The sequence below is a fragment of the Acipenser ruthenus genome, chromosome 5 (genome assembly GCF_902713425.1).
Source record: "Acipenser ruthenus chromosome 5, fAciRut3.2 maternal haplotype, whole genome shotgun sequence".
Taxonomy (NCBI): domain Eukaryota; kingdom Metazoa; phylum Chordata; class Actinopteri; order Acipenseriformes; family Acipenseridae; genus Acipenser; species Acipenser ruthenus.
This window is the reverse complement of record NC_081193.1, coordinates 2,637,801-2,651,310: the sequence shown is the minus strand read 5'-3', so window position 1 is coordinate 2,651,310 and position 13,510 is coordinate 2,637,801. Positions and strand designations below refer to the sequence as shown.

Genomic DNA, 13,510 nt, shown 5'->3' with positions numbered 1-13,510 from the left:
GGGACAGTGGCAAGTGCTGAGACAAATGGGCTGCTGGATAGGTAGTCAATATGTTTTTGTAAAGATCAGTCAAACAACCGATGTTGGGCCAGAAAGTGGTACATCGTCAGAATGTGGTTTGCGTACCCGTTTAACGCCAGACAATGTCAGCTTCCAATGCTGTGCTTGAGTACTGCACAAATCACTACGAACAAGACAAACTAGTTCACCCAGAGAATCGTGCATGTTTACAATTTTAGAGAACCCAATTTGTTGCTCATCAGTTACAGTCACATACATTTGCTGAATTGTGAAAAAAAATATTAAAAATAACTTTAAGGGCCACAAAATAACACCACCCCAGTTGCATTTCTATAGTCAAGTCTTAAAACCATACAGTTTACACATATGCATCCTCTTTCACAAAGAAATACTCGACTAAATAAATACCAGACTGTACTGTAATATTTGTGTTGAAGGTAGCTGTTTTTATTATGAATTTTATACTTTTCATATATTTTTTTCATTTATTTTATTGTTCTTGTATTTTTCTGATTTCTTTTCAATTTTACAAATTCTATTTTCTGTTTGGGAAGACCCATAAGCATATGAAATGTCATCAGAAAACATTGCTTCGTTTAAAATGATTTTTTGTTTGACATGGAAATGACAAAAAACAGCTCCCTTGGACTGATTAAATAGAAACCATAGGAAGAATACATCTCACGTTCTATGGTTAGTTGGTTTGAGATTGTATTAAAAACGCTTAAGATACTTTGAAAAAAAGCAGAATAATTAAATTGCAAAGCTTGAAAATCCTGGTGAATCAATTCATATTATACAGTAATATAAGGGTCTTTGTGCATACATGACTGTTGCCTTAACGTTAACAAAAATGACAAATGCATTAGTGGCAATGCTTACAACAGAGATAACAAGCAAGGACTGTAGCGCTACTATTCCCTATACAAATAAATAAAAGCACATTTGACCCTGCACTTTGTATGACATGGGTTTATAAGATCTTTGTAAGATGTTAGAATTATATTATAATATTACTTAAATAATCGTGTTCTACAGAGTCCTGGTGTCCTTTAACCTTAGAGGCCAAAGCACTCTGCAGAAATCATCTTCTTCATGATAGTGTCTCCAGTATTCCATTAAAAATCATTAATTTAGGAAATCCCTTTATTAACAGAATAGTCTGCTTGTGATACCTCCAGTGTTTCTCCCTGCATGGACTTTCAATTCAGTATTGCACCCAGGGTTCTTCAAAGCAAGTTCAATTAAATCAGTGCGAGGTTAGGGGGTTAATGTTAGGCACGCAAGCAAACAGACTTCAACCGCTGGAAAACAAGTGAGAATTCAAATAGGAGATATTTTGAATTTCAAATAATTTTTAATCAAACTTTGTTTAAATTTGACATTTTCTAATAACAAAGATATCCAGGACTCTCCTTTTTTTATCATTAAAAACATTTTGATATGTTAACAATTAAGATGGGAATTTCAAGCTTCTTTTCTGTTTTACAGATATATTACAGACATGTGCACCAGAAGAGGAACCCTCAAATAAAACAGTCAAATCAATTTCCTATCTAACATGTAGAATCAACACTAGTTCTGTTGTTAAACTCTTGTCGACAGATCCATGTAAGATACAACTTGATTTGCATACATTATATATCATCTGAGAGTTGCACACTCTGTGTATGTATGTATATATCTATATCTATATATATATATATATATATGTATACATATATAGATATTTATATACACACACAGAATGTGCAACTCTCAGATGGCGCCTCCTATGTGACTCAGCAGTGCTTAATAATCATGTATAGGTAAGGCATTGCAGTGCAGCAGGGCAGAGTCGCTTCTCAAGTACAGCATGTGCAGTGCATGTAATACCTGGCTCACATGGCAACTGTAGTATCAAGGGACAGCAGTGAAAAAAACAGCTCAACCTGCTTTCAAATAAGCTGGTGGCTACACTGGATTCAGTGCTGGCATTTTGTTATTCTTGTGTGTATTGTTTAGAGTTATTGTATATCTACATTGAGCTTTAAATTTCAGTGTTTCTTCAGCTTTATAAATCACCTGCTCCTGCATTTGCTGAAGCCATTATCATACCTCCACGTTACACAGCATACCAATCAAGAAGGTTAGAAAAATACTCAAATATTCAAACATAAATAAAGAGGTGACAGGTACTGAACCCATGACCTACTGGCTCTGCAACTGTTTTAAAGATTGGAGGAAAATATAGAATAACTGCCTATACATTTATATGCACTGTGTTTGTGTAAGACACCATTTAGGCATATAGATCAGCATAAAGTAAAAACTATAATGTAAGGCAATCAGTTATCTTTCACTTCTAATTTATCCAAGCAATGAAAACCTGAAAAGTACTGTACTCACTTCAATACGACACACAATGTACCCTCCAACCTGACATTTGTATTAAGTGCACTGTACTGCCTGCTGTTAGCAATACTTTCCAGTTTCTGATCCAGATACACAGAGAGCATTGCAGATAAGACATCACCTGAGGCTCTGATTGCAGGTTTAATCAAATCAGCAAACTCACAAAAACTGACAGCAAAAAAAAAAAAAATAATCCAACAAAAAACATAACTTAATATAACTGCAAATCTTTCTCAAATATTACTCAATATTTACATATGATAAAAATTTTAAAGCATTTTTCATCTCAAAACAGAAGACACATTCACATGTTAACACAGATAGAGAGTCCAAAACAACATATATGAATGTCATAATGGAAAGTCTGTAGCTTTACAAGAAGAAAAAATAATCTTCTGTGGTAAGAAATGTATATTAAAATTATATATATATATATATATATATATATATATATATATATATATATATATATATATATATATATATATATATATATATAACAGGTTACCTTAAGATTTCTTTATTCACAATTCAACAGAATAATACACAGCATTATATTTATACTCTTAATTTAGTTAGCATAAACCAAGCAAAACCTAAACTATGCTAGATGTAGAAAAACAAACTATATGTAGTTTTCCAGATCAATGAGAGATAAATCTAGCAATGCAACTGCCAAACTAAAAGGCAATACATATAAAGATTGAGGATTATCCTTAGATCAGCTTCCTATGACCAAATCGTTCTTTTCACCCGTAGTGTTAATATGCAGAGGTCATGTGCAAATCTGACGGAGACACACATCTTATATTTACTCACTCATACAATAGTCAGTAATACTACAAATAACTCCAGTTATAAAATGTCATGAATAGCTTCATTTTTTGTATCCCTGAATATGTTATTTTTTAAACTAAACTCATCTGCCCTGACTTGTAAAATATTTTGCAAGCATACAACAATATTAAAAAAAATCCACTTTTTTTTTCAATTCCAATATGCAATATTCCAATATCTGTTCCCTCAGTAATATTAAAAAAAAAAAAAAAAAAGACAAACAAACATGATCTTTTGAGTGCCCTTCTGTGTTTAGTTTCGGGTGCAGTGTTCCCAGTGTTTTTTCTTGCTTTGTAGAGGAAGGCGATACCTGTCTTTCTAAACCAGGCCCCTTCAGGCCCTCTTTCTGAGAATGGTGGTTTCCTCAGTACCATGGACAGCACTGTGCTTTAAGAAGAGGTAATGAAGTGGTGTGGCTAACAAACATGCATGAGCTTTCTTGGACTGAGGGTTATAAAAGCACAGCGAGTGAAAAAGAAAAAGTATTGGGAAAACTGTACCAACAAAGCACCAACAACAGCACTGTTAAAAAGCCATCAAAAGGGCAATTTTGTACCTGTTGGTCTTAAATGGATTAGGTTCCTTTTTCATCTCACTTGAACTGTACTGAACTTGTACTGTACTGAATGACCAACAGTGTTAACAGGTATTAAATATTGCTCCCAACAAATTCCCTATCCTTACAATATGATCAGGTGGTGTTTGTTTTGCAGGTATCCCTAACAAACCTGATAAAGCACAGCAAAAAGAAACACGCCAACTGCTTTCCAACTGGTCTGACTTTTTCTTCATAAAAAACCACAAGAAGAAATAAAGAATGATTAAAGAATAATGAAAAGTGCCAATGTTACTGGTAAAATGTACAGTGTTTGAAATGGAAGGCCCCACAGTCAGTTTGAGGATTTGCTGATGGCGCTGGCAGAGCGACGGAGTTTCCCAGGGACTCGGCTCCTTGTGGAGCGAGGCATTGTAGGGGAGACCTGATCTGTGGAGTCCGTTCCTACAGCAACGGGGAGCTCAGCACTCGCACTGCCACTGAGGGAGCCTAGAAACACAGAGAGCACCACAGTCAAGCCAGCAACCAACACAGACACACAGTGCTGAGACCTGCACTGCCAACAGCATGGACAGTTTATGGTCACTATCCACGTTATTGAATAATGTAAAATATATGTTAATGTAATGTTTTTTTGTTTTTGAGAAAAGCAAGACCCATGTTTAAAATGATGATAGTGTATCATTTCCAACCTTTGTTTAGTCTGATGTATGACATTGTCTGTACTGCACTAGATACTGGAACCATGCATTCCCACATGTATTGTGATGTTGTTTTTGTTATATGAGAAGAAATATCTATAGTGTATAAGAAATAAGAACACTCAATCTTTTTTTTTTTCTTTCCCCAATGACTGCCATTTTAAGCCTCCAAGATGCCAGCTTGACTTTGCTATGTCAAGCTGGCATCTGTTCGGCTTTCTTTGTGTGTGTGTATATATATATATATATATATATATATATATATATATATATATATATATATGAGAGAGGGTCTCAAGTTCCTGTAGCTAAAAAGAACAGCAGATGGTCAGAGTAATGTAGACTCAGCCCACTGGGCAAGCATTAGCAACTTCTACGTAAGGTCTCTTAAGAGCAACAATCAAAGCTTTTGTGCATATGAAAAGCTCCACAGCACAAACAGGCAAGCGTGTGCAACGGCAGACCACACCTAGGCAACTTAGAATCACCCACATGCCACCAGCCTTTACAGCTCACACATTCTAGCAGTGAAACTTTCTTTCTGGTAAGCCCTCACCAAGCTATCAGCCTTGAAGCTCTCTCTGATCCAAGCCTGACTGACAGGAAGATAGTAGCTGCAGAGTGTGCAAGTGATACCACAACAGATAAAGGCTTTCATACAAATATTAGAATTCCCCCTGGAAGCTGCCTGGCGCCAATCTTAATGGTTTAACTAGGAGCAGCGAGAGGCGTTTAGATAACAGGCTGGCTAACAGCTACCTGTTATCCACCAAACTTGTGTTATGCGTTCAAGTCTGTGTGGATGCTGTAGCTTAGCAAACAAAACATGTTGGTTTTTATTTTATTTGAGCAACCTTCTCTCTGTATCAATTCCTAAAGCAAAATGTGCCAACTGAAGCTAGTATTACCAAACTATATTACAGTTGCTTCTCGCAATAAATATAAATCATAAATCTTTTTAGCCACTTCCACTATCCAAAACAATATGTACATCCTACTATACTTCATACTCAATTGAGCTGTTTTTGACAAATTTCGGCTGAGGTTTGCTTTAGGATAGGGGTATTAAATTCCATTTCTCAACCCCCTTGGTCCTGTGAACTGTGTTTTAAATTACCCAGACAAACAAGCTGAACCAACAAGTTTGCAGCAGGGTCACACCTGGCGTGAACCCAGCCGCTCCCACACTGCTTCAGGTTCACACACTCAACACAGCTCCTCCCACACTGCTTCAGGTTCACACACTCAACACAGATCCTCCCACACTGCTTCAGGTTCACACACTCAACACAGCTCCTCCCACACTGCTTCAGGTTCACACACTCAACACAGCTCCTCCCACACTGCTTCAGGTTCATACTCAGCTTTCCTTTTGAACACAGCCCCTCCCACTCTCCTTCAGGTTCATGCACTCAGCTTTCCTTCCTTTTGTCTTCTCTTCCTCTCCCAGCTGTTCCACCAAGAGGCCCAGGCTTGGCACTCTGCCGCCTCCCCTCCTCCCCAAACCACACTTATTAAGCCAAGCTGACTCTGAAGCAGCAGCACAGCACGTGCCACTTCTGATCTACGCCATTTCAAGACTGTTCAGCAACAACAACAACAAAAGGAAATGGACTTCATTGCCATTGGCTCTTCTGCAGCAATTGAAAACAAAGCAAAAAAAAAATTGACAAAGACGTTTTCCAGTATGGCAGGTGTTAGTGCCAGATTCTGCCCCAGGCCAACAGGCACAAAAAAAGGGACAAAGTTTGCTTTTTAGTTAAAGCGCAGACATGCAGGGGCAGGGAAATGCTTTTAGGATTGCAGTATTGTTCATGCTGCTGCTTGGTCAGGTGTTAATTCCAAACAACATTTTATCCAGTGCTTCAGTTGCAATTAGCAGCCCAACTTAACAAAAACCCACACTTTTTTTTTTTTTTTTTTTAAACAACATTAAATGAAGTTTGTTAGTAAAACGGAGCTGAATAAAAAAGCAGGATGTAGATTTTTTTTTTAGTCCAGCGTTAGAATTGGTCTTACCTTCATCATTTACTGTAATCAGACCTTTACATATTTAATCTAAAAGGAAAGAAACAAAATACAGCATCATGTAAAAAGAAAGACAATCACAACAGACCTAATGAACAACAGTGAACAGTATGTTTATAGAGATGTAAAAAGCAACAGAAAACTTGCGATACTGTGGCACACAGAAACAAACCTGCAAGATGATGTTGGTTATAAACAGTATAACAATAATATGCTATTGGTACACAAAAGACTGACTAATGTTGTTTGGTAAAAAAATTGATGTGGACTGTGATTCTCATTCATTTTGTAATTATTAACCTTTATTACATGTCCCCCTTGCTTATACTTAAGCAAAAATAATAAAAAAAAAAAAGAAAAAAAACAGAATCAGAACTCATTCATGGGGTTTCCATGCAAGTTTTTTTTTAACTCGAGACATTTACACAAGAAAAATGTCTTGTGTAAAATGCTTTTTGGGGTTTCCATTCGCTCAGTTTATTTTACTCGAGTAAACAGGGCTTTTCACCCGACATCATGCAAATGAATGGGAAAGGTGGGGGTTGATATGTAAATTAGCTATGTGTAAAGTACTCGTGCTGTTTTTGAAGATTACTAGTGACATTTTGTGAAAATGTGGTTTCCATGCGCAGAGAACTGGTACATGAGTGAATCTGAGCTGCTGTAATAAAGCAAAATACCCTGTGCCTGCTTGGTTAATAATGTGTTTTCTGCTCTTGACCAAATTGGTTTTCAAATGTCAGGTGGGTTGGTTTGTTGTTAGTATTGAATCCGGTTTCAACTAATTTATCTGACGACTCATTAATTAAAAATTAACTCGGAGGTATACCATGGCTGAAAACTTTTCATTCAGGCAATACAGCATATAGGGGATCAGGTTATACTGCGTATACTACCCTGGCTTAGAAACCCTACCCGTCCGGACAGCTGACAGCTGCTGAGGAAGCATTCAACATCATGTTTGGGCAAATACGGGTAGTGGGCACTTGAAAGGGAGGTGGCAGATACTGATGAAACGGATTGAAGTGCATTAATTTGTTCCCAAAATTGCCACTGCCTGCTGCCTGCACAAACTCTTGTCAACAACAAAATGAGATGTTCAGGAATAGTGGCTACCTGTGAGACAGACGGGGAAGGTTACAGTCTCACGAGAAAAAAAAGCAGCACTGCCTTTCACATTAAGCCCAAAACAAGCGCACCCCATGTTAGAGTATGGGTGTTTATGCAAATTACAACCCGAGACCACATTTATTATAAGCGGACCTGGCAACTGTGAAGGTTACCTGAGCCGCCAGTTTCAATTGGACAGCAGTGATCAGAGGAGGCTCATGCTGTCAGAGATTCTCTCCTTTCTTTTAAGTTGCGTTGGATTTACTGTTGTGTTAAATATTATATAAAATAACAATCAATACGTTCATTTGCAATTTTATTTGGTCAGTTCTGAGAGGGCATCAACAACTTGGATGTTGTTGCGCTGTTTTGGGCGATTGAGCTGGCTTATGACATCCAGTTCACCAACTATATTTACTAACGTGGAGGGCAGACGCGCGTTGTCTTTGGACATAGCTGGGATCAAAAAAAGGACGGGAATTAATTCAGTTAAGCAGCTCACTTGCTCTTTGTGTTTAACTTTAGTGTAGTTTTTACAGTAAGGGTATTATCAAACAGCTGCTTTAATACTATAACAAATGCATAACACAGTTTGTGGTAAGTGGTTTTATACAGAACTGTAAACCCACAAGATATATACAACATGACAGACCAGACACAGCAAAAAAACAATAATAAAAAAGGCCGCCAGCATTAGTATTAAGGTGAACTACTCCACTGCTAACCATAAAATCGCCCATCAGCCACTACTTTCTGCCGTCTTGGAATCCACAGTAACAACTAAAGTAAAATGCCCCCAGTGCCCTGTGCACTGGGTTGGACTCTCGAGGGCAATGCCACTTCTCAGTAAACAGCACAGTGACAAGCCACTGAACACATGCACTGGGAGACAGCAGTGATTAAAGCAGCCACAACCCTGACGCTGGGTTCTGGCCCTGTTAACTCAGAATTTCAGACACACTCCTAACTGGTAGAATGTTCCACTGCCAACCAAACTTTTCTGTAAGTGCGATGCACCCCTTTTAATCTACTCCATTAAAATCAGTAATATAATAATAATTATTATTATTATTTGTTTATTTAGCAGATGCCTTTATCCAAGGTGACTTACAGAGACTAGGGTGTGTGAACTATGCATCAGCTGCAGAGTCACTTACAATTAAATCTCACCCGAAAGACAGAGCACAAGGAGGTTAAGTGACTTGCTCAGGATCACACAATGAGTCAGTGGCTGTGGTGGGATTTGAACCAGGAACCTCCTAGTTACAAGCCCTTTGCTTTAACCACTGGACCACACATACAAATGTAAGCGGGAGGATCGATATCAACACATTAATAAAACAAGGCAACAATCACAGCTTTGGTGTGCTTTGTTGTTAGTGCAGGGATCATGGCATTATCATGGGAAATGGTCAGCTGCAGCACTAACCCCTTTTTTTGCACATTTGTTGAATATATCCATCCTTACTTTTATTTATCTACAACACACAGTGGGCAGGATTTTCAAAAGGTCATAAATGATAACTCCAGCGTTAATCAACAAATCAGTACGAAGCATTGATTTTGGCATTTTCAAGTGTTTGTTATGGCTATTTCGTTATTAAATAATCGTGCTAATGTAACTGCCGAAATTATGTAGATTTCTGAAATAATGTTAATATCTTTTTTTTTTTTAATCTTTTTAATAATTTAGTCGTTGCCAATTAGTTTTTTTTATTACTTTCTCCCCAATTTGAAATGCCCAACTATTTTTAGGCTCAGCTCACCGCTACCACCCGTGCGCTGACTTGGGAGGGGCGAAGATGAACACACGCTGTCCTCCGAAGCGTGTGCCGTCAGCCGCCCGCTTCTTTACACTCTGCAGACTCACCGTGCAGCCGCCTCAGAGCTACAGCATCGGAGGACAACGCAGCTCTGGGCAGCTTACAGGCAAGCCCGCAGGCGCCTGGCCAGACTACAGGGGTCGCTGGTGCGTGGTGAGCCGAGGACACCCTGGCCGACCTAACCCTCCCTCCCCCCGGGCGATGCTCGGCCAATTAAGCGCCGCCCTCTGGGAGCTCTCGTCCACAGTCGGCTGTGGAATAGCCTGGACTCGAACCGGCGACCTCCAGACTATAGAGCGCATCCTGCACTCTAGCGAGTGCTTTTACTGGATGCGCCACTTGGGAGCCCCTATAATGTTAATATCTTAACGAGTCGTGCTTCTTGCGACTATTTCTTTTGTTTGCAAAAGCAAATCTGTGTTAATTGGTCATCATTTATCAGAAAATGGAGGGTTTTATTAATGAAAGAGGATATAACTCACCTTGAAATTGAAATTTAACAGACCGGCTGTGATGCCGACGATGCAGAGAGTGAGTGTACAGGACCAGAGTTAACTACTTACAGTACCTAGATAATTCAATAGATGTAGTTATGAAAATATTTTAGTCTTTTCTATACTTGTGGTTATGAATGACATTTATTCACTTGTTTTAATCATTTGTAAGCTTACGGAACATTTGTTGTATTTCTAAAATGAAATATACCCAAAATGATATACACCCAATGTAATGTTACTACTGTACCAAAAAATTAACAATGCAACTGTAGCCTCTCTGAACTCTGGATACGTACATTATATGACAGCTGACTTTTACTGTAGATTTTATTTGAATTATACAAATAAAAACCTAAGAGTAAAAAATGAAATCTTGGTTTAGAAAACGGCATATTAGATATTACAAAAAAGTTTCCTTAGGTGATTGTGGATTTACAATGCATCCTTGGTTTTTAATACCTGTGTCTAATCCACACAAGAACGAAGAACAGGTGTACAAGGACACACAGATCCACTAGGAATGTGATCGAGATCATTGACATGGATTTTGCCTAAACGTATTTAATGTTAAGAACATAAGAAAGTTTACAAACAAGAGGAGGCCATTCGGCCCATCGTGCTCATTTGGTTGTTAGCAGCTTATTGATCCCAGAATCTCATCAAGCAGCTTCTTGAAGGATCCCAGGGTGTCAGCTTCAACAACATTACTGGGGAGTTGGTTCCAGACCCTCACAATTCTGTGTAAAAAAGTGCCTCCTATTTTCTGTTCTGAATGCCCCTTTATCTAATCTCCATTTGTGACCCCTGGTCCTTGTTTCTTTTTTTCAGGTCGAAAAAGTCCCCCGGGTCGACATTGTCAATACCTTTTAGAATTGTGAATGCTTGAATCAGATCACCGCGTAGTCTTCTTTGTTCAAGACTGAATAGATTCAATTCTTTTAGCCTGTCTGCATACGACATGCCTTTTAAACCAGGGATAATTCTGGTCGCTCTCCTTTGCACTCTTTCTAGAGCAGCAATATCCTTTTTGTAACGAGGTGACCAGAACTGAGGAGCACAATATTCTAGGTGAGGTCTTACGAATGCACTGTTGTCAGACACCCCCCGCCCCCCCACATTAAAAGAGTTGTATATAATATGCTGTGGCAGAATATCCCCCCGAATGAGGATAAATGACTAGTGGGATTTAATTATTTATTTTTTATTTTTAAATCCGTGCCGCTTTATACCCACAAGCCAGATAAGCCTAAGCCAGAATTTTATGTGAAGTGTTCTAAATAAATGTACATTCTGGATGACAAAATGCACAATTTAAAATGAAGTTTACAAACTATACACAACATAGATATTCCCATTATTTTTTATTTCCATTTGGTTGCTGCTCGCTGGTGGGAGAGCAGTCTCCCTATACCCTAGTAGTTTCCATAACAGCGAATTCTGCTTCCATTCATTTTCCTTGAGCTCGTTAACATGCATTCCCCTTATCTAGTCGATGAGACAGGAAGTGATGTATGTGACCTGCGACAATTAAGCTTTTTAACGAGAAATGTGTTTATTAATGACCTCATCATCTCAAAGCATTAACAGATTCATTTTATTAACACATTCCGTTTGAAAATCACTTGCTCTTAAAGCTGTCACTACTATACCGTGAGTTTGATATAACAGTTTTTTTTCTGAAAATCCTGCCCAATATATCATACTTGTCTGTCTGTCTATATTTACTCACCTAAACAGATTTTATATAAATCAACCATGATTGCTATCTAAAGTATGTCTAAATTTCCTGTAACAACAACTTAACTACTTAATCTTTCATACATTTATTAAAATTCATACAAAACATTGGACAGCTTCATTTTGGGAACTTTTGAAGATGGATTTGTTCACTGTGGCAAGCTGGTGTAACAAGCACATGCAGAATGCTGTGACACACACATTAAAATGCACACAACAAGAGTGTTGTTTGAGGGGGAGCAGCATGCCGAACCAAGAAACAGGCAAATCCTTACAATGAAACCTGACCAAGGGGTAATCCAGGTCAAAAAACAATCCCGGCCACCTCCTGGACACTGTCATGAATGAAATGTTCGTGAGAAATAATTCAGAGCAAAGTATTATGGGGCAGCCTTGTTATACATACAAAGCAAGCAGAGAAAAGGAAAACACACAGGCAACAGCATCATGGTTAAAACCAACACAGACTGCTGATCACCAGAGGAGATTAAATGAGTGATTCCTCTGCACTGGGGGACAGTTGGAATATATATCATTTATTACACTTCAGTATATTGGTTTAGAATTATATAATTTATAGTAAGTAATACATAAAAAAGGATTCTATTCTGAAAGGATTCCGAGGCTGATTTTAAAATACCAGTATAAAGCTTCTTTGAATGAATGTGGGATCTTTGTCTATCTATGTATATTTTTCCAATCATTAGAATTTGATTGTCATAAATTACCTGAACCTTAAATGCTAATGAACACTTAGATGGATAATTTATATAATCTGCATTTGTTATCTTATATCCTCCGGATAACATGCCCCACAAGATTCAGTCTACAGGCCATCCAGTGATGATTTGTTATCTGAACGCAGTCAATGTTATAACAGACTGACTAGATTCATTCATTTCTTTGATTTCAGCACCCACTAGTGTGTATTAAATTGCCTTTCTCAACAGCCAAGACCTTTTGTAAAAATATGTAGGACGTAAAATAAATAGAACGAGAAACACTAGCATATATGTGTAGCTTTTTAAAAGTTTATTAACACTGGATCACTGAAAAGTAACATATTTGCAACTATCACACCGACTTTGAATACTTGTGCATGTCCTACTGGGGATGAATCGAGGAGGAGATTGGGGCTAAAGAGGCCCATCAAGTGCAATGATGCTCCCAAAACAGTAAGGGAATAGACAAAAACACACAGCTTTGTACTATTTAGGCCTAATTACTGCAGGAATAACCAACACCTTTGCTTTGATAACGTTTTACAATTTTATATATTTTTAAATTGGCTCGTAAGTGGTTCATTTCTAAGATGCCACCCAATTTCAACAAAAAAAGTATTTTCCCCACTGCAATGCTGCGGACTGCCTATTTTAAATAAAACATTTTCATTGTCATTGCCATGACACCTTTAACATGTAGCTAAAAACCCAATGAACCCATTAGTGTGCTTGGACACACCTGTTTAGCGGACACCCTGGGATCCTTCAAGAAGATGCTTGATGAGATTCTGGGATCAAGAAGCTACTAACAACCAAATGAGCAAGATGGGCCGAATGGTGTCCTCTCGTTTGTAACCTTTCTTACGTTCTTATGTTATCATAACTGGAACTCAAGTCATGTAACCCTGTCAATATTATTAACAACAACAGCAACAACAGGATCCCCCCTGGAAAGGAAAAGGCAATTGTTTTTCCATAAGAGCAAAAAATGCTAAATAAATTATTTAAAGATCTGTTACCCTTGTGAACTTTTTCAAGTATCAGTGAACTGTAGTGAATGGACAGCTGAGACCAGAGCAGACCT

At 38.1% G+C, this 13,510-nt stretch overlaps 1 protein-coding gene across 3 annotated transcripts in view; it reads right to left on the bottom strand.

Annotated features, from left to right (window-relative positions):
• Window positions 1–2,919: 2,919 nt before the first annotated feature.
• Window positions 2,920–13,510, bottom strand: part of LOC117402736 (ral GTPase-activating protein subunit alpha-2-like) — a 179,479-nt gene continuing 168,888 nt past the window's right edge. For 2 of the 3 annotated variants that reach the window (XM_034004162.3, XM_034004163.3), the window contains one exon: window positions 2,920–4,297. In XM_034004162.3, coding sequence (XP_033860053.3) covers window positions 4,143–4,297 — 155 coding nt within the window. In that variant the 3' untranslated portion in view covers window positions 2,920–4,142. Of the gene's footprint in view, window positions 4,298–6,528; window positions 6,568–13,510 lie in introns of all 3 variants that reach the window. The other variant, XM_034004164.3, reaches the window with a different exon arrangement.